The sequence below is a fragment of the Heteronotia binoei genome, chromosome 10, assembly GCF_032191835.1.
Source record: "Heteronotia binoei isolate CCM8104 ecotype False Entrance Well chromosome 10, APGP_CSIRO_Hbin_v1, whole genome shotgun sequence".
NCBI lineage: Eukaryota > Metazoa > Chordata > Lepidosauria > Squamata > Gekkonidae > Heteronotia > Heteronotia binoei.
In genome coordinates this window covers 63678407-63705800 of record NC_083232.1, presented here as the reverse complement: position 1 = coordinate 63705800, position 27394 = coordinate 63678407, and the positions used below count along the sequence as shown (strand labels likewise).

General features: G+C 41.9%; 1 protein-coding gene across 1 annotated transcript in view; it reads right to left on the bottom strand.

Annotated features, from left to right (window-relative positions):
• Positions 1-27394, bottom strand: part of LOC132578603 (ubiquitin-conjugating enzyme E2 E1) — a 68615-nt gene that overhangs the window by 11446 nt on the left and 29775 nt on the right. The window contains exon 4 of the mRNA XM_060248783.1: positions 939-1071. Coding sequence (XP_060104766.1) covers positions 939-1071 — 133 coding nt within the window. The remainder of the gene's footprint in view (positions 1-938; positions 1072-27394) is intronic.

The window sequence follows — 27394 nt, the reverse complement described above, 5'->3', positions numbered from 1 at the left end:
ATATTTGAAGTCATGGTAGCAACCCCCAAAATCTTTCTTTTAGCAAACACCCACCCTAATATAATATGCATTAAAGCTCCCCTTCTGTACATTAGCACCTGCACTCTCTATTATTATTATTGTTGTTATTTAATGTTATAGGCATCAATGGGTGCAATATTATATATTTTATTATATTATATAATAAAGAGAGAGAGAACACACGCTACAGGGCTTTTTTGTAGAAAAAGCCCAGCAGGAACTCATTTGCATATTAGACTACACCTCCAGATGTCACCATTGTTTCATGTGGCTTTTTCTACAAAAAGCCAAGCAGGAACTCATTTGCATATTAGGCCAAACCCCCTGACACCAAGCCAGCTGGAACTGTGTTCCTGCTAAAAATAAAAAAGCCCTGTATAGCTACTATCTCCATGTGAGATGCCAACCTTGAGCTCATATGTCAATAGGTGGAAAAATACAGAACCCATGTATCTACTGGATGCCACTGTTGGATGAGAGAACAAGTGATTTCCAAAGCCGGCAATGGAAAGTCCAAGCTACAGTTATGACATTCACTGAATTTTTTGTTTTAGTATTTTGTGTGTGTTTGTGGTTGCATGCCTGGAAGTCATGTGCTTGTGTGCCTCACAACCCCTCATGGGGCTAGGACATTTTTCAGAGAGGTGGCTTGTATTGTCTGCCTCTGCATCCCAGCCTTAGTATTCCTTGGAAGTCTCCCATCCAAGTACTTGCCAGAGTTAGCCATGCTTCGTTTCCAATATCTGACGAGATCAGACTTGCCTGGGCTATCTGGATCAGGGTCATCCATTGGATTTTGAATGCATGAGATCAGTAGAGGAACTCATGTACTTCTTTTTAAAAATCATTAATTTTACACAGACACACAAACACACACACTTGCATTAAAAAAATTATTTGTGTGACAGATTTCTTACCTTTGGAGGCTTGAAGGGATATTCTGGTGTAAATGTGATGTCAAGGAAGAAAACTCCACCTTCATAAACAGAACCCGGGGGTCCTAAAATAGTTGATCGCCACTCATAGATATTATCACCTTTGGGGCCAGCACTGGAAAAAGGAGAGATTATTGCAATGATTTTACTATGAACTTCATCTATAGTACATTATGACTATCTCCGCCCTCTTCCCTCCCTCACACAGGGGATTTTCCCCTCTTTCCTTCAAAGCAGCCCTCTTATTTGTTTGTCTATGGCTGTCCCACACAATTGCTTTATTATCTATACATATAGTTTGATACTGGCCCAGCCCAGGGAACTAAGGGAAGAGACAAAATCACCTTCTTATATTCTGCTTTTTGAAATGGCACACAAGAGACTTTTCAAAGTTCAAAGGAAGCAAAATGTTTTTATTTAATGTGAAGGATAACAGGTCAGGTGGAATCAGGTATAGGAGGTGAACAGATAATAAAATTGAGGCAACTTTGTATTCACACGAACACCAGATAATTTGTTGCCAACAAGTGTTTCTGCTATTCAACAAGGTCTAAAACTTTGAGGCTTTCTTTTCAGGTTCTGCTTAAACACTCAAGCATAAGTTTCAGAGTTTCACAAACATGTAAAGTTTAGAAAGCAGGACCATACAACGAAGTTCCCCAAATCTTTCTTTATGCACAAACCAGGGATCATGTCTCTTTTCTAGAAGACATTTCTTTTCATGTGGGTGTGATCAAGGCTTTTTTTGTAGAGAAAGCCCAGCAGGAACTTATTTGCTTATTAGGCCACACACCCTGATGCCAAGCCAGCTGGAACTGCGTTCCTGCATGTTCCTGCTCAAAAAAAGCCCTGGGGGTGATACTTAAACATCGTCTATTACTTCCAGATTAACCATAAAGCATTTGGAAAGGCCTCTTTGTTTTCCAGGCAACCACACACATGTGATTCATGCTACTCTCCCTTCCTCTATCTTTCCTGCCCAGCCAGTATGAATGCGGCTGAACAGATAAATGACTATTCTTGTTGGACACCTGTGGGAACCAGAGAACTATGATCTCCTATGCCTCATTAGTAATTTCAGTGTTGGTTTACTATGTAGGAGAGAAAAATGTAGAAAGGGGTATATGTGTGTAAAAAAATATGTAACTGACTCTCAACTCACTCTGATTAACACTGAACTGGTTTGCTTGTCAATTTAGGGTCAATTTATGTGTTAAAAAGTCCACATGGCCACCATAAGGTCTTTTGATTAAACATGTGCTGAGAGTTCTCAGCGGGTAACTTGCTTCCCAGGCACATGCAGGCCCAGTCTGGATCAGGACCATGGCATGAGCCTCCCTTCTCCCTGCCTTTTTCCTTGACCCAGGGAGTTGTTCTTTGCCCATACGGGGATACATATATTTGGCCATTTATACATGTAGGCTCCCTAGTAGGCAAATAGCTGCTCCCTAGGGTCATGTCAGGTTGATAAAATAATGTTGGAGAGAACTTATGCTCCTTTTCTCTAGATGCTGTAGTCTTGATCAGAATTGGACCCATGTGCATGTTATGTGGGTATTAAGTTTGCGGCAGCAGGATTCAGTTCCCAGAACACATCATCTAAACCCCCTGAGTGGGATATGTGGACTTTGAAATCTGTGGATCAGCCTTTTATTGCAGTTTAGTCCTGTAACAAGCAACACCTTTACTGCACTATTTTGCTTTGAACTTTGTCTATGTATAGCACCACCATTACAACGTGGACCTTCAAACAGACTGGTAGAGTGGGGAGCAATTAACATTTATCTTTATAATGTCACTTCATTGAAAGACGTTCTTCCATTTTTCTTCAAGAGAGCAGAAGAAAATATTAAAATCCCTTCCAATGCAAGATGTGTTGATCCAGCGCAAAACATCCCAAACCTCTTCAAACTGGGCAAAAGGACACTTCATCTCAATGGCAAACAGAAGCCTTAGCAGTCCTGGTCAATTTGTGCAGCAGTTGTATTCAAAATCATGTTCGCTAGCTGAATCTTTTTAGAAACACAATTTCTAGGAATCTGACACAAAATATAGCAGATGGAGCCATCTAATTATCACAGGTAGACAGAAAATGAGCAGCAGAAGATTATTTGAACAGGAAATGTGAAACATGCTGTACAAAAGAGGATGAATTACAGCTGTATATGTTTTTGGAAAACAGTACAAAAAAGTCAGATATCTTAGTTGAGCTAGGAGACATCCTCCTTCATCAAAGCTTCAGACAGGGAAATTAAGCTTGGAACAGGAATACTCTAAGGAGTCTCTGTTCCCATCTGCCCCAAAGGCTCATAGCACTCCCTATCTCCTGACTAATTATATCTCTGCATCCCATACCAATCCATGTATTTGAATGCCTCTTTCTCTTAAACTACTGGAAGTGAAATGGTCTGTAACATTACTTTATTTGCATGATCGCCCCTGACAGAACCCAGCCTAACTGTGCAAACTTATTGAGAAAGGGCTCTCTTGAGTACTCTTAGCCACCCGTCCAAGGGACTGTTCTAAATGGGATTACCAACCTGCTAAAATACTATCATTACCTCAAGCTGCAGTTAGATAATTCTTTTACAATGGAAATATGGTGTGGAACAAGTACTTGCAATTTGTTAATACCAATTTATTGCTGCAATGTGAATGGTAAAGTTGTCAACTGGGACACATGTCGTTCAAATGACTGTTCCTAAATGTGGTCTGTTTTCTCTGAACCAACTGCATTTCCCTTCTAGTTTTAGAAGCAAATGGCTGCCAAGTGGGAAAAGCCAGGGACAGAAGCACATTCAATAGCCTTTTCTAACCAAATCAGAGTTGTCAATGCACGCTTGTTATGTATACTTCCATGGAGAAGATCATCTATTGTAGCTATTAAAAAACTAACATTCCACAGCTGTAACATATAAATAACAGCCAGATGGTGGGACCTATAGGTTCAAAGCTTTACCTGACCATAAATTTGGAGGTTATCTTAGATATACCTTAGCTCCACCCCAGTAAAATGGGAATACTGGTTATCTGTGTGTCAGAGTATTAAAACTACCTCTTAGAAGTGTTAAATAATCATGGTGGGATGGGGTTAGTGGCGAACACTTATCAAAAGGTAAGGGTTTATTTTTGCCTTTACTTTTCAGTTTCCCTGTTCAGTTACTCCATGCAATGATACCAAGATAGAAATCAAGAACACAGGAACTCAAGTAAACTAACAAAAAAGCAATAAACTTTTAGTGGTGTCATTAGCATGATGTTGTTAGTGGAGATATTAAAAAGGACATTTCAGGTGAGATATTACAGGTAAACCTGCTCAAATTTCTTTGCAATAACATTTTTCATATAAACTTCTGCAACTTACATTACATAAATACGCAAGGACATTTTATGCAAATTCACAATGCACAAGTGACGTTGAGTATACCATACTATTAACAAATCTACAAAACTGTCAAACACCTGGCCAATCTAAAGAAAACTGTAAAAATAATAAAGCAAACTTTAAAAAAAACCCCAACCCAATCATTGTGGGTTATTGGTGCTGTCAGATTTTCTCTATACAGTTTGCAATTTTGGGTGGGAAGCTCCATCGAAGGCAGCACAGCTATGTACAGAAGGACATAACATTTAATGTTTTCTAGGGTTGCCAGGTCTGTGTTGGAAAATACCCAGACTTTGTGGGTAGATCTGGGAGATGGCAGGGTTTGGGAGGGGAGGGGCTTCAGCATGGTTCACTGCCATAGGGTCCACCCTTCAAAGCAGCCGTTTTCTTCAGGGGAGCTTATCTCTGCCTGCTGGAGATCAGCTGTAAAAGTGGGGGAGCTCCAGACCCCACCTGAAAGCTGGCAACGCTAACTGTTCTTCCCCCAACCTTGGTTTTAATATCACTTTTCTCTATTGAAAGACTGTCCATGTTTTTGACCAAGTGACAGTCCAATGCTATTTCTGTCAGCATGTGTGAAGTTACCCTTCACTGAAGGGTCTTCAGGAACTTAATCAGTCTCCACTGCAGTTATCACTAGATATCTAATGCTCCTCTCTTGTTCGAGAGGGTTTGGTTATTAGAAGCCCAGCAGGCCCTGACTAACAACTTGGGCCTCAACCACAAGCTCCTGCCCTCTGCCTTCGCCTGTACAACTGGACAGCTCAGGAAGTCCTAGCTGGCATAAATTCTGTTATTCGTGTGAAGAAAGGAAGAAACCAGGCCACACGACCCTTCTCTAGTTCCTCTTCTCCCACAACAGGTTTCATGCTGGCAAACTATGAGCCATAACTGGCTAACTTCCTAAAAGAATTTGAGGTTACATGTTTTGTGTCTGCTCCACTTTTACAAACAGGTTTTCTTTCCAATGAGGCCATGAGTAAGAAATCTGGCCAGCCAAGGTGGGTCAAGGCAGTGCCTTGTGTCATACACTTTAAAACATCATTGCTTGAAAACAGCAATTAAACATTCAGAAGATTTTGCTGGGTCCTCACCACCACCACCACTGGATCTCATTTTTAGGCTAAGCAGAAAAAATCCAAGCAGGAGAATAAAAACAAAGGGAAACACTACCAATAACATAAGATCTCTAGGCAGCTTTGCACTGACAGCCCAAGAGTAACATACCAATCAATCATGTGACAAACAGAACACAGAACGGAGCAACATTTTGCCCACTTTCATTACCTACAGCTCCATGTTGTTCTTGGTGTCAAGATTAACTAAATTGATGAATTGGCCAAGGGTGAAATGCCTTGAAGCAGCAAGGAGGTAGGGGGCAAAGGCTGTTGAGAGGGTTGTCTGTTCTTATACTTTTAAAAAAGCAGGAGATTCAGAAACATCATAACATCTAAGATAGCCATCCACCCACTCTGCATCAAATTCCTCTGTGCTGATTTTATAACAACAGGAAGTTCTTTATGCTATTCTGCAAATATATCACAACTAGGATATATTTTCCTGGATCAAGGGAGCTGCTCAAGCAGCAAAACCTTTCACACATAAGAGAAATGACATTTATTTGTTTAAATAGCATTAACTCCACTTTCCTCCAACAGTGGGGACTCAAAACAGCTTACAAAATGCACACGAGCAAAATGCAATTCAAACAATAATGTACAACATATCTGAAGGCAACAAGACAGGAGGTCCTACGACTGATAGACAATTTAAAACTGATAAATTACCAGGCCCAGATGGCATATATCCAAGACTTCTGAAAGAACTCAAATGAGAACTTGTGGATCTCCTGATGAAAATATGCAATCTTTCATTAAAATCTGCCTCCATTCTTGAGGGTAGCTAATGTCCATTCCTGCCTCCATTCTGGAAGGTAGCTAATGTCACCCCCATCTTTAAAAAGGGTTCTAGAAGAGATCCGGGAAATTACAGGCCAGTCATTCTGATGTCAATACCAGGTAAGTTGGTAAAAACTTATTAAAGAGAGAATTAATAGGCACATTGATGAACAAAAGATACTGAAGGCTCAACATGGGTTCTGTAAGGGAAGATCTTGTCTCATTAACCTTAATGTTCTTTAAGAAGGTGAACAAACACGTGGACAAGGGGGACCCAAGAGATGTTTTTTACCTTGATTTTCAGAAATCTTTTGATAAAGTTCCTCATCAAAGGCTCCTAAGTAAGCTCAAGAGTCATAGGGTAAAATGACCTCTCATGGATCAAAAACTGGCTAATTAATGGGAAACAGAGTGAGTATAAATGGGCAATTTTCACAGTGGAGGGTGGTGAGCAGTGGAGTACCACAGGGCTCAGTACTGTGTCTGTTGCTTTTTAACTTGTTCATTAATGATTTGGAGTTGGGAGTAAGCAGTGAAGTGGCTAAGTTTGTGGATCATACTAAATGGTTCAGGTTGGTCAGAACTAGGGGCCTTGGGGCCAAAAGTCCTAACTACAAATACACATTGATGGGGTCTGAACTGACAGAGACTAACCAAGAGAGAGATCTTGGAGTCATGGTAGATAACTCATTGAAAATGTTGAGACAGTGTGCAACTACAATAAAAAAGGCCAACACTATGCTGGGGATTATTAGGAAAGGAATTGAAAACAAATCAGCCAGTATCATAATGCCCTGTATAAATTGATGGTGTGGCCTCATTTGTTATACTGTGTACAATTTTGGTCACCACACCTTTAAAAAGATATTATAGCACTGGAAAAAAGTGCAGAAAAGGGCAACTAGAATGATTAAAGGGTTGAAACACTTTCCCTAGGAAGAAAGGTTAAACCACTTGGGGCACTTTAGCTTAGAGAAACAATGACTGAGAGGTGACATGACAGAGGTTTACAAGATTATGCATGGGATAGAGAAGATGTACTTTTCTTCCTTTCTCACAATACAAGAACTTGTGGACCTCAATGAAATTGCTGAACAGTTGGGTTAGAATGGATAAAAGGAAGTACCTTCACCTAAAGAGTGATTAAAACATGGAATTCACTGCCACAGGAGGTGGTGGCAGCTACAAGCATAGGCTTTTTCTATCACTGCTCCCACTTGGAGGAATGGGCTCCCAGAAGAGGTGAGGGAAGTTCCCTTGTTGAATATATATATATGAAGCTGCCTTATACTGAATCAGACCCTCAGTCCATCAAAGTCAGTATTGTCTCCTCAGACTGGCAGTGGCTCTCCAGGGTCTCAGGCTGAGGCTTTTCACACCTATTTGCCTGGACCCTTTTTTTGGAGATGCCAGGGATTGAACCTGGGACCTTCTGCTTCCCAAGCAGATGCTCTACCACTGAGCCACCATCCCTCCCTGTTGGAGACCTTCAGGGGTTTTTGACAGGCACAGCAACCCCAATAGCCCATCTTGACTAGGCTTGCCAGAGTTTGGGAGCTAAGCAGGGTTGCCCATAGGTCAGTACTTGGATGAGATCACCAAGGAAGATTCAGATTGCTAGTGGGGGAAGGCAATAGCAAACAATCTGTTTGTCTCCTGCCTGTAACTCCCCATGGATGGGGTCACTATGAATCAGTTGTGACTTGATGGCATGCTCTTCTTCATAGACAACAGGCATATTGGGGGTGGGAGGGAGGTATTTGGGAACTGTTATTTTATTTTGGTTTTGACTCATAATGTTCCTAATTATCACTGAAAGCTCTCATGAGCCAAAAGGAAAGTTGAGGTCTAAAAATTTAAATAAATAAAAAACCAGTACAACCAGAAAACAGGCAGTGAGTCACAAGGTCATCCCAGGCTGGCACAGGTTCCTCTGGTATACCACACCGCAGGCTGCAAGTCACTGGTTAAGAACCAAGGGCCAAAACCCCTTTTGGTTTATGCCTCCAATCAAACTTAGGCTCCAAGTGCCTGCAAAACAGGGAGGAGCAGATGCTCAGCCTAGGTCTCATTCAGCTGCCTGTCATTACTGATGGGAAGCTGTAGCTTCCTTAGGCTGTGGCATCCAAAAAGAATCACAGTGAGGCAGCAGAGCAGCCAAGATAGAATCTACTCCTAAAATTATCCCTTCTATAAAATGGGACAAGGCTCCTCATAAACAGGTTTTGAAGCTTCAGCTAAATGCCTGTCATGTAATACTTTTTTCTACAATTAAGAATACATATATTACAGCAAATATACAATGTTTCCAAATTAACTGTTAATAAACAGATCACAATAAAAGGGGGAGAAAAGAGTAAATCCTTTCAAATTTCACAATCCAGTCAACAGCAATAAAAGAAAAAATGTTTATTGATGGCATTTAAAGAAATCTCCTTAATGACCACTACATGGAAAACAGATAAGTGAAAAGCCAATAATCTTTATGGGCTGAAATTAACTGAAAGGACAGAAGTAAGATCTACCATACTTTAAACATCACATGCTCTGTCCACTATACTGTACAGCTGCACAGTTCACTGACTTTCTATATTATAACTATATGTCTTACCGTGCAATCCACAACAGATCACATGTTTCTAACCCCACTGGCTTCAATGGATTTAGAAAGGAATAACTCTGCATAGGATAGTGTCATTAAATGGTGATGCTGATAGAGTGGGCCAGTATTTGAATGTGCCTTAGCAGCTAATTCTCTACCTTGCATATAAAGATTGCTCTGATGACACACAAGAATCATCATGTCATTCCTTTTCTGAGTTTCTACCCTAGACAGGGAATGAAACAAGACACTGTGCAGCATACCCACGTACCATGCAGTGGGAAGGTGCTTGGGAGTGGACAAAGCAACACTTGAAGCTACTTCAAGCCTGTGCTTTAACAACTAGCCACAGTCTACAGCATGGTTGTCAAACGTGTGGGCCACAGGGCTTGTATACGGCCCACAGCTCACTGTTGTCTACTTCCTTCTCCCTCTCTCTTGCTTTCTTCTGTGTCTCAGCTTGCTTTGCCAGGTTCTCTCAATCACATAGGAACTATGGAACTAGTTCACACAGCAGAGCTACTGAGCCAAGCCTTTCTGCCCTCCATTGGCTGAGGCTCCTTCCCTCATCCCCTGGGGGGGAGGGAAAGAGCAAGAGCTTACTTTGCCCAGTTCCCTCAATTGCATGGGAGAGAGACAAAGAAAGCACCTTTAAGACCAATGTGAGTTTTATTCAAGGCATGAGCTTTTTGCCTTGCTACAGGGGGGGGGGAGACACACACACACACACACACCCCTGAACAGCATACTCAAGATTGCCATAGCACAGACATTGTCTCCAGTTTTTGTTGCAATAATTCAGAGCAAGAGTTGTCAGTTATCAAAGACTGTTAAACAAAATACTGCAAGAGCGCTAATGTTTAAGCATGCTTTATTTTTTAAAAAATATTTTTTATTTGTGTCCTTTATGAAGTTTATATCTCCACTACCTGCCATTACATTTTATGACACACATGGCCCAACCCAACAAGGTCTCATTTGCGTCAGATCCGTCCCTCATAACAAATGCGTTCAACACCCCTGGTCTAGAGTTTAACTTGAGTTGTTACTGCTCTACGCATTATAAATATAATATAATTGAACAAATCAGTCAGTGGTTCTTTAATTCACTATGTTGAGTCTATGACAGACACTATGACAGCAACATAGGAACAATTTTAAATAAGTGAATAAAACACTGCCCACCAAACATGCCACGTTATCATCAAATGTCACTCCTCCCAGCCACAAATAAAAAACAAAAATGAAACAGTACGTGAAAACAAACTTTATTTATACAAGTATATTTATAATATATGCATATCATACACAGATCTTCAGCACACATTCATGAGACCTCTTTGCTGATGGCCATCAGCCAACTCTTGAAAATTAGGCTTGATTTCCATTTGCTGCAGAGCTTTTTTTAAAGGGTCCGTATGAGACATGTAGTATCAGGGTGATATAAAACAGTTCTCTGTGGGCTCTCAGAAGCTGCCTAAAATCCCAAATGCCACTTGAAGTTCTGAATGGAATTTGAGAGGGCCATGCGGCCCTGGCTCTGAAACACTAAACTAGATGTTTGCATGGGAAGCAACAATAAACTAAAAAGAATTCCAAGCCAGACGTATCTATGAACCTTATGGGAAATCTGTACACTGACATTTAGGGGCAACGCAATCACTGGTCCTTAAGAATAGGGTCCATGGCAGCAGGATCATATCTCCCCAAATCTTCCCCATTAACTCAACTAAGGTTAGGCATATGGTTGAGTCATCTTAACCAGGCCTGTAGGTGGAGCCAGGGCTTTCTTTGTAGAAAAAGCCCCGCATGAACTTATTTGCATATTAGGCCACATGCCCTGGCATCATTATTTCACAAAGAGCATTTTTGTAGAAAAGGCCCAGCTAGTGTTCATTTACATATTAGGCCACACCCCCTGACACCAAGCCAGCCAGAACTGAGTCCCTGTCTGTTCCTGCTCAAAAGAAAGCCCCCGGTGGAGCCATTTTGTAGCTGGCTCTGCCTCCTGCAGCAGCCATTTTGTGATTGTGCCCATCATGCTGTGACTGTGACAAAATTCGAAAGGTGCCTGCAGGCTCAAAAAGGTTGGAGACCCCTGCTGTATACAGAAACAGTCATTGTATTGTATATGGTGAACGGAACTATAATTCAGATCTCTTCTATTTAGTTATTATAACTGAGGTTCAAACAGATTAGCAGTGATGATTTCTGTGAAAAGGCCAATTCAACACAGTTTTGATATAGGGTTCCATTTCTATGAGAGCAATACTAAACAGATCTATACATATTCCTGCTCAGGTCTATTCAATGGGCTTCTTAGGGTTGCACTGTTAATCATACTATGCAAACCAATGCACGTTTACTCAGAAGTAAATTCCCTTTCTTGAATAGGGCATAATCTTGTATAAGTATTCATGGGATTGCAGCCTTAAAGCTCAGAAATACCCTTTTTGCTAGGGAGGTCAGAAGGATGCTGGATTATTCTGAAGAGTAAAGTGAAGCTCTACTTAGTCCAGCAACGATCACTTCAGTTTAGAAGCAAGTCCTGGTAAAATGATTTGGAAGAAATTAATCCATTTAGTATTGGTGCTGAAATTAAAAAAAAAAAATCAAGCAGTTCTGTTCCCTAAGGGGCTCATAATTCCTCAGCAATGGCTTTTTAAAGAATTCAATTCTAGAAACTTGTATTTTCATAAGTAGCAATAGGGGTTCTTTTTTTCTATTTCCATTACAAAATGATGTAATTTTTTGACAAAAGAAAACACACACCACCTTTGAAATTTGTATGAATGTGCAAGTCTGCCAATGCAATATCAACTGAATTATTTTCCACAATTTTGTAACATTCCAGAAGTCCTAGTTTAGATGAGAGAGACATCATTTTCAGAGGGTTTTGCCACAGATACCCCCAGTTTTCAAGAAATAGATTATGTTTCTGTTTCTCTCTCATTCATGCATATACTGTACATCTCTATGTTGTTAGACTCCAGTGCTCAAAGTGGGTATCACAAATTACCCTCTTTATTCTTGATACATTCTGCTTTATAGAGACAACAAAAAATGACCACTTAGCTTCTTGACTGATGCATTTCTTTTGGCACACCACTACTCCCCCACCTGTGACATTCACTCACCCCATCCTTGCTGTCTCTCCCCCCCCACCACACACACACCAATCATTGGCCTTCATTAACCCCCACCCTACCCTTGCTGTCTTCCCACCCACCCTGCAGCTGAAACAGATGCTGCCCCCCCCACATGTATGTGTGTGTCTCCCCATGTCTGTAGTGGCTCAAAGCCCTGAAACAGGCCCAAAATGGAGATAAGGAAGAATCATTATGGAGGTGCAGGGGGGCATGATGATAGTTACACAGATGCAAAAGCTAAGCATTTTGTTTGTTTGCAGTGCATTTTTGCTGCCATTTCCTGTTATATTCAGCCTTATGGTTTTTAGCATCAGTATGAACTTGCAGCATGATCCTGAGTTTTTTGCCTGCTTGGTTGAGTTATGGTATACCATAGAGTATATGCCTCAAGGTGGCCGTTTTCTGTAGGGGAACTGATCTAACTTCAGCTTTCCATCTCCTTAGGGTTGCCAAGTCCAATTGAAGAAATAGCTGGGGACTTTGGGGGTGGAGCCAGGAGATGTTAGGGGTGGAGCCAATATCAAGGCTGTGACAAGCGCCGCAGGTTCCCGCGCCGCAGCCGCACTAGCAGCTGTCCCTCCCTCCTCCTCCCCGCTCCTCCGCGGCCGCCTGAGGCTGGAGGCCTGGGTGAAGCAGGGTGGTGGTGCGGGCATGGAGAGCAGGGCCGGGGGCTCGGGGCCTCCTCCTCGGCCTCCAGCGCTGCCGCGCTGGTGCTGGGGGGGCTGTGCTGCACCCCTTCAAGAGCTCCCTCACTGCCCTGGGCCGCGCCTGGCTCCGCCGCCTCCGCTGCTCCGGCGCGCCCGATCTCCTCGCCGCGCTCCTGCTGCCCCTCTGCTGTGCCAACGCTGCCAGCGAGACCCTCGGCCAACAGCTCCTCCTCCGCCGCCTCCTCCTGCTGCTGGGCGCCGGCGGGCCTGCCGCCTACGGCTTCACTGGACGGGGAGGGGGCGGCAGCGGCTTGCCATTTCCCCCCTCCCCCCGCTTCCGTTTTTTGGGGGAGCAGGGGAAGAGGGTGGAAATCCTGGGGTCCCTCGCCAGGGCGGGAGGGTTGGGACCCCTACATCTCCTCCCCCATCCCTGCAGCCTCTACCTAGGAAATGTACAATCTTTTTCCACAGTGTGGACCAAAGTGGGATGTAAGCGACCTCAGCAGGGTACAATAACACAGAGTCCACCCTGCAAAGCAGCCGTTTTCTCCAGGGGAAGTGATCGCTGCCATCTGGAGAGTAGTTGTAATTCTCAGTGATCCCCAGCCCTCACCTGGCGATTGGCAACAATTATTTCCTGGAAGAAGTGGCTGGTTTGGAGGGTGGAGTCTATGGCATTGTAACTGTCTGAAGTCCCACCACCCCTCAAACCCCACCTCTCCAGGCTCCACCCCTCTAATCTCCAGGAATTTCCCAACCTATCCCCAGCAGCAGTAGCAAGCAGCCAGGTGTGGGGTAACCAACCTCCAGGTGGAACCTGAAGATCTCCTGGTATGACAGCTGAACTCCAGACAACAGATCTCTCTCCCCCTGGAGAAAATGCTTTGGAGGGTGGACTCTATTGCATTCTATTCAGCTGAGGCCTCTCCCTTTACTGACAGAAGCAACCTTGGTTGCCTAGCAACAGCCTCTAGCTAGCAGCTTCCCCAGTGGACCAATCCTTGTTTGTCCTGGGGTGAAGCTAAGAGGAGGAGGAAGGGAGGGAGTGACAGGAAAGTGGTGGCTGCCATGGCCTCTGAGGAAGAGCTCCCAGTGGGGCCAGGTCTTGCTGCCTAGTTGCATTACCACCTTCATTCCCTGTCTCTTCATTGTTTCCCTGCCACTGCTCCTACTTTCTTGTCTGAATGCCATTTAGAGTGGGTAGGCAACAGCAGCCAGGAGAGGAGTGGGCCCAGTCAATGGCATGCACGTTCTCTTGATTGGCGGTTGATGGGCCAGTCACTGCTGGAGTGCACACCACAGCCAATGGGAATGGTGAATTTGGCCAATTCCACTAGGGAATTATTATCTATGATTTTTCAGCTGTGATTCCACTAAATAGTACAAACACAACATAGCAAATATCTTACATCTATATGAGATTGCATGTGGCCTGTGCTAACCTCACTGATATTGCCACCTGGAGCTGTCTTCTTGCTTTATAGTTCCTCACTTGCTTCTTGTTGCAAGTCTGCATATACTCCACCATTGCTGGACAGGCCACATAGAACAGCAGCTAGACTCTGGGTACACTCTCACATACTAAATAACAGGCTTTGCAACTGGATAAGAATAAGCAAAATACACTTGCAAACAGTCACCATGTGAAAGCATCCTTTGTCTTTATCCTTAACTTCCTCAAGTACATGTATGCCCCTATCTTCAACTATGAAATGCTGGCAGATCTTAATATAAACTGTTCCACTTTTCCTATTAACTTATAATAACTCAGTGTTATGCTTTAATCGATATTTGACCTTACATTCATTAGCAATTGCTAATTTGTGCAGCAATGCCTTACAATAAAATCCAATACAGTATAGTGCAGTATAACTCCCCTGCCCCCTACCCATGCTTTGAAATGATACAACAGCACCATTCGGAAGAAATTAAGCAGCAAACAAGAAAAACAAAAACAAAAAAGGGAGGAAGGTGTGATTATGTAATCATTTGCATTGCAAAAAAAGGGGGAGAAGCACAAGAGCATGAAAAAAACTGCAATCTGCAGTAGTATAGCCCTATAAAATACAGAAACTCTTTCAAAAAGATAGTACAAAATAATTTGCTGTTTTGAACATAAGCATTACATAGATAGTTATCCACATAAAATATTGAAGTAATATGTAGGAAGTCCCCATGCATTGTTACTCAAAAGAAAGTCCCAGTGAGTTTATTGAAATTTAGTCCCAAGTGAGCATTTGCAGGCTTAATTTTGAGTAAATCCAACTGCAATTCTTTGCCCACTTAGGTGAAAGTAAATCTGTTCAACTTGCTTTTACTTATATCTAAATAATATTCAAAGGATCCGGTTGTAAGGCTGTGATATTAAGAAAAGCTAATGGTGCAATTTAAAATTTAGGAGCCAAACTGAAGCGATGGGATCCTATTTTCATTTGGTGGCTTCTGTGCTCTCCCTCCCTGTTCTCTTCCTTTCAGGCAATGAGTTCATAGGTTCTGGATCTGAAGCTTACCTCGAAGTCATAACTTTAAGCAACACAGCTTCCAATTGCCAGGTACAGTTCATAAACACCAACAGCTATTGGGTGTATGGTGTCCTTAAAATAGCCAATCCAGTTGCAATAGGCAAAAATACATACTGAGAAATGTGCAACTACCTTGTTTGCCAAAGACGCTGGGGGTGCTGCAAACAAAGCTGAGAGCGACAAAAGGCATTTTGTAGAGGTTAATTGTGCTGCTGCAATTCATTTCAAATAAAAGCAATTAACAACAACAAAATCTTGCACAGTACGCAGCAAAGCAGGGGGGGAAACTTGTAATAAACACATTTTAACATGTATGTCACTCTTAATAGTTTTTTTTTTTAATTGTAACAGCAGATCAGTCAGAGCTGTCTCCAGTTCCACATGATCAGAAACACAGCAGAGCAGTCAGGACAAGGAACAAGCCAGAGAATTCTTTAACTGTAACTGCTCTTTATCTCAGGAGAAAACTGATACAATTGGAGCTGGATTTTGCCATTAAAAACTGTGCACGAGTTGTCCAGTATTTAAAGACAGGAAACAACAGAGCTTGATACATTCATTGAGAAACTTTTTCCAAAACACACTGCTAAATTACCATTCCCTTTGCCAATTTCTTTGAAGTTGGCAAACTGATGAAGAGGGTTTTTTGTTAATGATGAGAAAGCGAGTCACCTAACATGTTCTTTTTCATTATAAGTAAGGGAGGGGGGAGGGAACCTTTCTCTCATTTATGTTCTTCACACCACACTTTATTCCTTGGTACTGGTTAAAAGCTTCAGTATGTGTATTTCCTCACTTGGAAAAGAAGAGCAACAACTAGCCTGATGAGTTTTCAAACCTCACTGTAGGTGGCCAAGCAGTAAACTGAGTGCTATCTGAACTCATTGTCGGCAACGAGATTAATAAATGTTAGATAAGTTAGCAGAGTATTGTTGAAGTCCAGACAATCAATAAAGAGCCTGGCAAGCCTAACTCAGTTTCCTGTTGGGCACACATAAGTGCACCCTTTCCCCTTCTCTTCTTGTGCTGAGAACCATGGACAGAAACTCCTTAATCATTATATGTGAACAGATGGTACATGGGTTAACTGGGTGCGTGCATAAATCTGGCAAGTATTTGGATGGCTGACCACCAAAGAATACCAGGTTCGTGATGCAGAGGCAGGCAATGGCAAAACAATTCTGAAATGTCTCTTGCCTTTAAAACAAGTCCAGCTCATCACCTAGTGGTGCATAATGCTAAAGAGCTAGAACTTCTGGCTGCCAGACAATTATAGGATCCCCTGGATAGACTACACACACTACCATACAATAATTACTTAACATTATTTCTTTTTCTTAGAAACACTTTTATCTATTCTGCAGAGACAGCTGAACAACTGATTCACAAAATTACCATGTACTATGAATGCAAACCAAGTGTTTGCTGAAGGGGAATGGGATGAAGTCCATATTGACAATTTAAAAACAACAAACAGGAGCCTTTAAAAATTATTTTCATGCTATGAATTAATTTGAAGTATGCCTTTTTTAGACATGCTAGATGACTGCTGAGCATTCTACCTAAAGCATGTAACCAGCACTGTTATGATGCCATACTGTGCTTTAGGAATACTATACATTATCTGCATTATTTTTTTAAACACACAAATATTCCAGAGACTATTAGCTATCTAGCAAATCAAGGTTGATAGGTGCAATGAGAACTTTTAGGTGTGCAGATATAAAAAGCTGCAGAGGCTCAGAAGAGCCACTCGATTCATGCTGGCAAGGTGTTAATTCAGGCACCCATCAATGACACTTCAAAAGCATTGAGAAGATCTATAACATAGTCCTACTAACCAATTTACACAAAGAAACCTTCTGGAAGATGCCAGTGACATCCATTCTGAGTATACGTCAATGAATCTTAATTTTCCATAGGTGCGGAAAGGAATAATCCACACATCTATAAAAACAGAAAATGCTTACTCTCAAGTAAATATGCAGGCAACGAGTGACAAGCAGCAGCAATCAACTTTTCCTGTGCCAGAGGAATACCACTATTAAGACTGATGAGGGTGGAAGTGCAAAGAAGCTTTCAGTAGCTCCTCCTTCCCACCTTGCTAAACCAAGAAAAACTCCACTGACAGTATGATCTCTTTACTATGACTTGCCACTTGGGACTTAACAAATCAGAGAGCATCTCAAGTACTTAGAGCAGAAGCACCGTTTCCAGAGGTGGTTTCTAAAATCATACCAAGTGTATGGATAGAAACACTGGCAGATAACTCTTCTGCAGGTAGGAATGTTGCCCCTTTAACTAACTACACAGCTAATCCACATAAAAGATTTTAAAACTGATCACGTGATCAGCCCCGTAGCCAGAAATTTTGGGGTGGGGGGCCAGGGTATAACATTTGGGGAGGCGTGGGGCTTGGCTGCTTCTTCCAGTGGCCAGTCACGTGACCTCAGCTCTCTCTCTTGTGCTCTCTCTCTGGCGTGCTCTCTCTGTCGCTCTTTTGTGCTCTCGCTCTCTCACTTGCTGTCAGTCTCTCCCCTGCTCTCTCTCTCTTTTGCTGTTTCTCTCTCTCATGCTATCACTCTTGCTGTTGTTCTCTCTCATGCTCTCTCTCTCACTGTCGCTCTCTCTCTTGTGCTCTCTCTGTCAATCTCTCTCTCTTTCTCTCTCTATCACTCTTGCTTGCTCCTGCTCTCTCTGTCACTCTCTCGTGCTCTCTCACTCTTGCTCTCTCTTGTACTTTCTCTTGCACATGGAGAGAGAAACAGCCTGGGAATGGAGGGGCCCTACAGAGGGAAGGGGGGTTTACATAGAGTGGCTTGGCTCCTCCCCTGGGGCCCTCCATAGCTACAGGCCTTCACATGATACCAGCATGACTCCAACCACAATTGTTCCTATGACAGAACAGCATTTCCACTCACAGAAATACAGTAAAGTGATTTGTACTGTTTCTTCCTCCCCACTGCAGATTTTGCCCTCTGTGCTGTTCTGGACAGTCTGCTGAAGTCTGGGAGAAATTTCAGGGGGCTATGTAGGATGCAAGCAGCCCCATGGCCCAGAGTGAAAAAGCTGCAGTACTGCAGTCCTAAGCTCTTCTCATGACCTGAGTTCGATCCTGGCAGAAGCTGGGTTCAGGTAGCCAGCTCAAGGTTGACTCAGCCTTCCATCCTTCCAAGGTCGGTAAAATGAAAACCTAGCTTGCTGGGGGAAAAGTGTAGATGACTGGGGAAGGCAATGGCAAACCACCCTGTAAAAAGTCTGCCATGAAAGCGTTGTGATGCAACGTCACCCCAGAGTCGGAAACAACTGATGCTTGCACAGGGGACTATCTTTTTTTTTTTTTAAAGTAGGATGCTGCAGGCATCAGAAGTAGGAAAGTCCTGGTCCAAAAATGGTGCTGATGTTTGGATACGTGGTCATAATGTTTCAAAATCATACTGCAAGGTGAGAAAACCCTCATGTGTATCCATTGAATTTTCTACTGCAGTGTCTAGGCTTCCCAGATTTGAAGTCTGGGAGGAAATGAACTAAACAAAAACATAATTATATTTTATATAATATACAGTATACTGAAAATCTTATACCACTGTCGGCTTAGTCCTAATCACAACAGCTTTTAAAAATATATACAGTGCAGGAAATCAGTCAGGAAACCAGTGAAACCTTTGCTGAAGGAAGATGGGTTGGCAGAGAAGCTCAATGAATATTTTGCTTCCGTGTACACTGTGGAAATTTGGGGCATGCCAAAGTCCCTATTTTCAAGAAGGGAGTCTGAAGAATTGAGCCACATTAAGGAGAACAGAGATGAAGTTCTACCTACTGGGGAAATTAAAAACCGATAAATTTCCGATAAATCTGAGCATTCTTAGGGAATTCAAATGTGAGAGAGTTGATCTACTAACCTTAAATTATCACTAAATTCAGTTGTTGTGCCAGAAGACTGGAGAGTAGCAAATGTTACACCAATTTTTAAAAAGGGATCCAGAGGAAAACCAGGTGATTACAGGCCAGTCAGCTTTATGTCTGTCCCAAACAAATTAGTAGATACTGTAATCAAAGACAGAATTGCTAGGCACATAGAGGAACAAACCCTGCTGAGGGAAAATCAGCGTGACTTCTGCAAAGGGAAATCCCGCCCAGCCTCACCAACCTTTTGGAGTTCTTAGAGAAAGTGAAGAAGCATGTAGATAACAGTGACCTGGTAAACAATTACTCGGATTTTCAAAAGGCTTTTGACAAGGTATCTCACCAAAGACTCCTGAGTCAATTTAGCAGTCATGGGATGAGTGGATGAGTTATGGTTAAATGATAGGAAACAAAGAGTAGGAATCAACGGGTAGTTCTCACGATGGTGGGAAGTAAGCATAAGAGTCCTGCAAGGGCTGGTATTGGGGGAAGAGCTATTTAATTTATTCATAAATGATCTGGAACTAGGACTTTGTAGTAAAGTAGTCAAGTTTTCAGATGACACAAATTATTCAGGAGGGTAAAAACCAAGGCTGACTGTGAAAAGTCCCAAGACGACCTCCTCAAACTGAGTGAGTGGGTGACAATGTGGCAAATGAAGTTCAATGCTGGTAAGTGCAAGCTAATGCACAGTAGGACAAAAAATCCCAACTTCAAGTAGAGGCTAATGGGGTCTGAACTTGCTGAAACTGAAAGGAGGAAAGTTCTTGGGGTTACAGTGAACAGCTCAATGAAAGTGTCAATCCAGTGTGTTGCAGTGGTGAAAAAGGCAAACTCTACGTTAGGCATTATTAGGAAAGGGAGTGAGAATAAAATGGCCAATGTTGTAATGCCCCTGTATTCATCTATGGTGCAGCCTCATTTGGAATACTGTGCATAATTCTGGTCAGGGCTTTTTTGGTAGAAAAAGCCCAGCAGGAACTCATTTGCATATTAGGCCACACCCCCTGACATCACCATTGTTCCACACAGGGTTTTGTAGAAAAAGCCCAGCAGTGACTCATTTGCATATTAGGCCACACCTTTTGACTCCAAGCCAGTCGGAACTGCATTCCTGTGCGTTCCTGCTCGAAAAAGCCCTGATTCTGGTCAATGTATCTCCAAGATGGACTACCAGTCTGATCCAGCAGGGCTCTTCTTAGGTTCTTATGTTCTTAAATCCAAAAGATGTGCAGTGATTTAATATCTCATCATAGGAAAGACCACCTCCACAACAGCTGAGAGTTCATGACATTCACATTGCTTTTCAGTGCTTATTTAATTTACAGCATTTTCTTGACTACTTTCCTCAAAAATATTCAGATGGAAAATGGCATGTTAACGGAATGAAATCCGTTATCCGTTATCAGAGCCAGCCAAACTAACACAAAACATTATGCAAGTTTTTGAGCTGGATATTACATAATTTAATTAGAACGGTAGATTAGATCTGCCTTCGGCCCTTGTATCTTTAAAAATGTTGTAATAGCCAACCTGATGAAGAGTTCTGGTGGGCCCAAAAGCTTGCATGATGTTTTGTGTCATTTCAGTTGGTCCTAAAGAAAAGTATTACACAGACATTGATTTTGGTTTTAGATTTTATATAAACTCATATGGCCAACTGCAGAACTTTTTCTGTGTTAAGATAATAACCACAAGGAGGTTGTTGGTTCATCTTAGAGATCCAAGCAGAAAGTTGGGGGAAAGGCAACTACTGTAATGTCAACACAATGAATGTCCTGTAATCTGTGCACTGAACAGTAAAGGCAGTTACTATGACTAAATGTATTAAATATGAATTCAATAAATATAACGCTACCCAACAGAAAACGCTCTTGATCTGCCACAAACCTAAGCAGTCCAACAACTACCTCCCATTTTTCTTGAACATGGATGCTATAAAACCTGACAAAGGAACACCTGTGCTATATTGATGCTGTACAACAAAACACATGCCAAACAGCCCTAGTGATGTCCAAACCGAGGTGGGGGGAAATGCCAGAATCCCCTCTCTGGCCTTCACTTAGCCTCTCCAGTCAGCTCTTTTTTTAAAAGTAATCTCTTAATTTACTTAATAAGATTAGCATATTTACAGCCACTTTCTAGCAGCAGCAGCAGCAGAAAGATTCCTTCTGAAACAGCTTGCTGTTTCACCAAGCTTCTATTAGTCATGAGAAGGAGTGCTGTGACAAACTTGCCTAACAAGTTGTGTAACTGAATGTTAAATCAGCAAAGTGTTGACACCAAAAAAGATTACACTCACCCAAAATAAAATCAGTACAGACATCAACTTTTCTGCAGGATGTTAATGTGTAATTTACATATTTAAATAAATCTTGGGAAGTCATAAGCTTGAAATTTGACCCACATCACAAGAAAGAATTAAAATATACTAACTGGAGAGGTCTAATGCGGGCACATTTCTACCCAAAGCCTGGATCATTCATAAGCTTTAGAAACCACACTATCTGTTTTAGAAGAAGAACTGCAGATTTATACCCCTCGCTTCTCTCTGAATCAGAGACTCAGAGCGGCTTACAATCTCCTTTACCTTCTTCCCCCACGACAGACACCCTATGAGGTGGGTGGTGCTGAGAGAGATCTTACAGCTGTTGCCCTTTCAAGGACAACTCCTATGAGAGCTATGGCTAACCCAAGGCCATTCCAGGAGGTGCAAGAGGAGGTGTGGGGAATCAAACCCAGTTCACCCAGATAAGAGTCCATGCACTTAACCACTACACCAAACTGGATGTTAGTTTAGGTAGAGTAGGTAGTTTAGAGTAAGTAGGATGTTAGTTTAAGTAGAGTATTAGTCAATTGCCCTGACTAACTGACTTATGGCGACCCTGCAGGACAGGGGTGTTGAACTGATTTGTTACTTCAGCCGGATCTGACATAAATGGGTATTTGCGGAGCCAGGCCATGCATGTCATAAAATGCAAATCCAGGTAGCAGAAATATAAACTTTACAAAGCATACAAACACAATTAAAGATATTAATTTTTTACTTAAAATGCAAACATGCTCAAAACTATTGCAATATTTTGTTTAAAATGGAAAGGTGGCAGAATAGTGGGATTTGGGAATGCAATTTTTGAAATAAAACATCACGAAAAAGCACAAGAATCACAGGAGAAACTAAAAATATAAACAAAAAATATAAAATGCTCTAAGCCTAGGAAAACATAAAATGGCTGGACATTGCAAGCTTCCCCCCTCCCCCCCAGTCTACTCAGATTGGCAATGGTTCTCCAATGTAATATCCCCCTTTGGCTGTGGGTTCCCAAGGTTAGAGTACTCACTAGGCACTGGTTCTCAGGTCCATTCAGCAGAGACAAGCTGGCTCAAAGCATCAACCTTTTGTTTCCAAGGAGACAACTCCAGCAAGCAATAGCTTCAACTGGTCATAAAAACGTTGGAAAGTAAAACTACTTGAGCTCCACTCCATTGAAATACATTGCAACACAAACAAAGTTGCAACGAAAACACAGAATAGATTTTCCATTAAGATATCTGGGTCCAGATAGACTACTCCCAGGAAGTCTACCTGGGCACAGAGACCTTAATGGAAAATCTATTCTGCATTTTCTTTGCAGTTTTGCAAGCCCAGAAGCAGACAAAGACAAAGCAGAAGGAGATGGGAACTTTGGCAGCCTCAGAGCTTCCAAGGGTGAGAACAGGAGGGGGAAGAAAAGAGCTGTGGGCCTGATTAAAGCCCTGGGTAGGTCGGTTGAGAACTGCGGGGCCATAAATCTGACACCCCTGAGTAGGGTTTTCAAGACAAGAGATGTTCAGAGGTGGTTTGCCATTGGCATCCTGCATGTCACAACCCTGGTGTTGCTTAGAGGTCTCCTATCCAAATACTAACCAGGGCCAACCCTGCTTAGCTTCATTAGGCGAACTGAGGCTGAGTTAAAGTAACAGTAAGTTCGATTTTAAGTGTGGTTCCCCAAGTACCGATGTTCTACAGCAACATGTTACTGGGACTGAAAATAAGATAATGGCTTTAAACACAGTTTTAAAATTAACCACCTAAAATATGGCAATGCGTTTAGCCAGGCTTCATTTTGCGTGGGAGCTCACAGGAGCGGAACTCCAGAACCTTTGAATTTTATTGTGCTCCTTCTTTCTTAACCCCCCCCCCCCAAAAAAAAAACCTTGCTTCCGGGCTCCATTGTTCAAACTCCCTGTGAGAATTTTGCTGAACTCTAAGATTTGACAAACTTTTTGATATCCCCCCCCCAAAAAATGGGGGAAATAAACAAAACATATAAAGCAGACAGATGGAAATCATCATCATGCCACTGTGGCCACATAAGAAAAAGTAATTTAAAAAGTATAATGGGTGTAAGGTTTTATAGCGACAATTATAATTCAAGAAGCATTTTAAGGTAGAAGCTGAACTGATATAATTTAGTACACCTTCTGGTGATGTCAGGGGTGTGTGACATATGCAAATGAGCTTTGCTAATGAACTCCAGCACCTCTTTTTCTACTAAATGACCCCTGAGTTTAGCCATCTTCTTAGCCTAAAAAGAGTGTTATTGCTCGTGAAACTGGTTCATTACTGATAAATGTTGCTGATAATTAACTTAACTTTACACTGCCAGGCTATCAAAAAGTAAGAGCACTTTAACATCACTAGAACAATGCTTCAGCCTGGATGAGAATATTGCACAGGTTGTAATTCATGCAAATTAGTTATTTTGTACAAGTTTGCTCAGTTGCCTTCTTTTATTCTGTACCCATTATGTGGGTATTGGAAGTTTTTGTTGAACTCAGTAGGATTTACTTCTGAATAAATATAGACAAATGCAGAAGCTTGTATCTGTGATGCAGAAGTAGAGAGAAACAAGGGCAAGTAACTCTTGTGAGAGATACACCAAAAGAATAATTAAATTAACTTCTGCTACCATAAAGTTAGCTCTGCAACTGTCAAATCCAGATCTTAGCAATCCTAGCTGATACATTTGCTAGGTCTGCCTTTTGCAAAGAAACCCAACTTGGGAAAAACAACTTTTTATGCCACATTATATTTATATATTTGGTACCTCATAAAACTCAAACTCATATTCCAATTTGGATTATTCATTTTTATCGTGGCTTGCATTCAATACTCTTCTCACTGTTAATCACTGCAGAGCTCTCTGCCCCTCCTGCCCATCCCTCAAGCTAATGCAGATGGTTTTAGTGAATCCCTCTTGCTTTTTGAAAAATTTTGTTCACATCAGGGAACATTTTACTACCAGACTACTGGTAACTCCTCCCATCTTAAAGAAACAAAATACTTTTGTCTTTGATCAGTTCCAAACTTTCCACTTTCACAACAGGAATCAGCCTGTTTCATGGGCAACCCTAACATCACAAGGACAAAAATGCAGGCCGCTCAAGCTATATAATGTATCTGGTATAGTGTTTTATACATTAATGGGGGGGGGGAGCATGAATGGGCATCTTGTCTAAATCCCAAAGATAACTAACCGTTGTTCATTTGAAATTTCTCTTAAAACTTTCCACAAATCAAGTAGAAATACAGAAAGATCCTCTCCGGGAAGTAGGACTTGTACATTTTAAAACTCCTCTGAGATTCTTTGACATAAATGTCAACTGCAGTAGTCAAAACCTTTTAAAATGCATTTACTGCTTCACTCCTTATATTTGCGTGCTCTGGGCAATTAATTCCATAATTTTAAGTGCCATCTAATAAAATGGCAAGATGCAGCAGTTACCCACACTATAAAGTGCCTGCTTCCCTCATCACTTTCTTTCAGAGGAGCAGCCATTTCTACCCAAAGAGTGTACTTTAGTTTTATGGGCATGGCCCCTCTCCCCACCACTTATTAATTCTTGACAGGCTTTAGGATTTTGTTTGCCACTTTACAAGCCATCTCTACAGGGCTTTTACAAGCAGCCTGCACAGGCACTGCTTGAAGTGAATGATTCTCTTTCTGAAAGAGACAGTAAGATGGGCCAATGGAACATATTGTTAAGGCAAGCACAAGGCAGGAAAAATCTAGGATACTGGCAAGCCACAAAACTTTCATCACATTGTTTAGCAAACCATATTTATATATTCTGATCCCCAACTGAGCGGCGGAGGAAGGCTAACTGATTCACAAGTCAGCAACCCAGGAATGTGCTTTGTAAAGTTCAGCGCATCACATCCACATCAAATTGTGCATTTTTCAGAATGAAGAGCAGATCAGGTCTCTAAACTAGGCTTACTTAAGGAAGGAACTGGTGATTTAAGCTACATCCAGCCTTGTCCCATATTGCTTGGATGCCTTGGCTTGAATCCAAAGCTCTGTTTTCAGAAAATGGAAGCACATCTTTTCATGCACTGGAGAGAAGGTGTGGCAGGTTCCTCACCCTTCACTACAGCTTCCTGTGCCACACTACACAGCACTACACAGCGACTTCTACCCTTTGGAGTGGTGCGTTCAGGGGTGCAAGAGATTGCAGGCAAGGGGAGAGAACTGCCAAGCCCTCCATGCACAAACAGAAATGCTTCTGCTTATGCAAGAGGATCTTGCAGCCAGGCTGTGGACATTTGTTTACATTTATTAGCATTAAGTTGCTGTGCTTCCTAAATATTTTCCTCTTTGCCATTTAAGAACTCCAGCTGGCTCTCTTGCATGAATTTGGAAAACTTAATAACATGCCATGCCCCTCTTACTACAACAAAAAATACAAGCTAGTTACCAATTTACTAAGAAATATATAGAAACTAGTCCAAATGTCCAAACATGTACATTCAAGTCCCAAAGTAGTGTGGTGACAAGCCAACTGATTAAGTACTTGTTTCTTTCCAGTCTTCATCAGACCTGGGACCAATATTGATTCAATTATATAGATTCTTTACATATTTTTTTTTAACAAAGGGGACGCAAAGCGTCTTCAACAGCAATTTCACATCGACTACAGGTCAGCTTCTTGCACAAGAAGCCTCATACTGAGCTGTAGCTGTAGCCAATGTGAAATTGCTGTTGGAGACGCTCTGCATCCCCTTTTTTTAAAAAATTATGTAAAGAATCTATATAATTGAATCAATATTGGTCCCAGGTCTGATGAAGACTGGAAAGAAACAAGTACTTAATCAATTGGCTTGTCACCACACTACTTTGGGACTTGGATGTACATGTTTTGGACATTTGGACTGGTTTCTATATATTTCTTAGTAAATTGGTCACTAGCTTGTATTTTTTGTTGTGTTATCCATTATAGTGACCTCTCATGGATTGTAGTCTATGCCCCTCTTACCAGCATGTTAATCCTTGCTCCCCCCTCCAAAAAAAAAAAAATCCTGGGAGCTCCCACTGTGGCAGTAATTCAGCAGCAACTCATGCCAAGACTGTGGTAGTTCTATGCAAGGGGCACAGAGCAGATCTGTGCATGCACAATGATCCCCAGCTCAACAACGGAGGAGCAAGAGAGTGCCTAGAAGAGATAATCTATGAAGAATAGGTAATAGGTAGGTAACAATATGCTGCCGGAGGCACTTTCAGATGTCAGTGGAAATAGTGTGGCCTCTTGCTCCACATAGCAACTGCTTCAAAACACACAAAAGGAAATTATTTGGGAACTCAAGGGTCTATATTTTTTAGGAAAACAGTTTCATAATGCAGAACAGCCTTCCAGTGAGATACAAGAACAATTTTTTCTAATGAGCTGAAAAAGTCAGCAAACTGCCAAACTACACCACATCACCAGGCAGCATGGCAAGATAGCCAACACCCAGTTAGAGAAAGTGGGTAAAGTTATTTACAGGGCTTTTTTGAGCAGGAACACACATGAGCGCAGTTCTGGCTTGGCATCAGGGGTGTGGCCTAATATGCAAATTAGTCCCTGCTGGGTTTTTTTCCCTACAAAAAGCCCTGTGTGAAACTATGGTGATGTTGAGAGATGTGGCCTAATATGCAAATGAATTCCTGCTTGGCTTTTTGAAGAAAAAAAGCCCTGGTTATTTAGGGCTGTTGACTGTGAAGATAATGTAGCCCATTGAAGAGAACATCTGTATCTTGTCCTTGGGACAAATGCGGCCCTTAACATGGAATGCCTTTTCTGCCAAGCTTGACTACAAATGCCCACTCCAGTAACATCACAACACAAGCAGATCTCCCGAACCACTGTATTTCTGTTAACACTGTGAAACTGGAAATTAGCAATTACATCACATTAATCCAAGTGCCAACAATCCTGTGAAAAAAATTGTGCAGTCACTCGATAAAACCAACTGAAGCATTTCCCTGCAGTACAGGGAATGGAAAGGTGAAATCTATCACTACCCAAA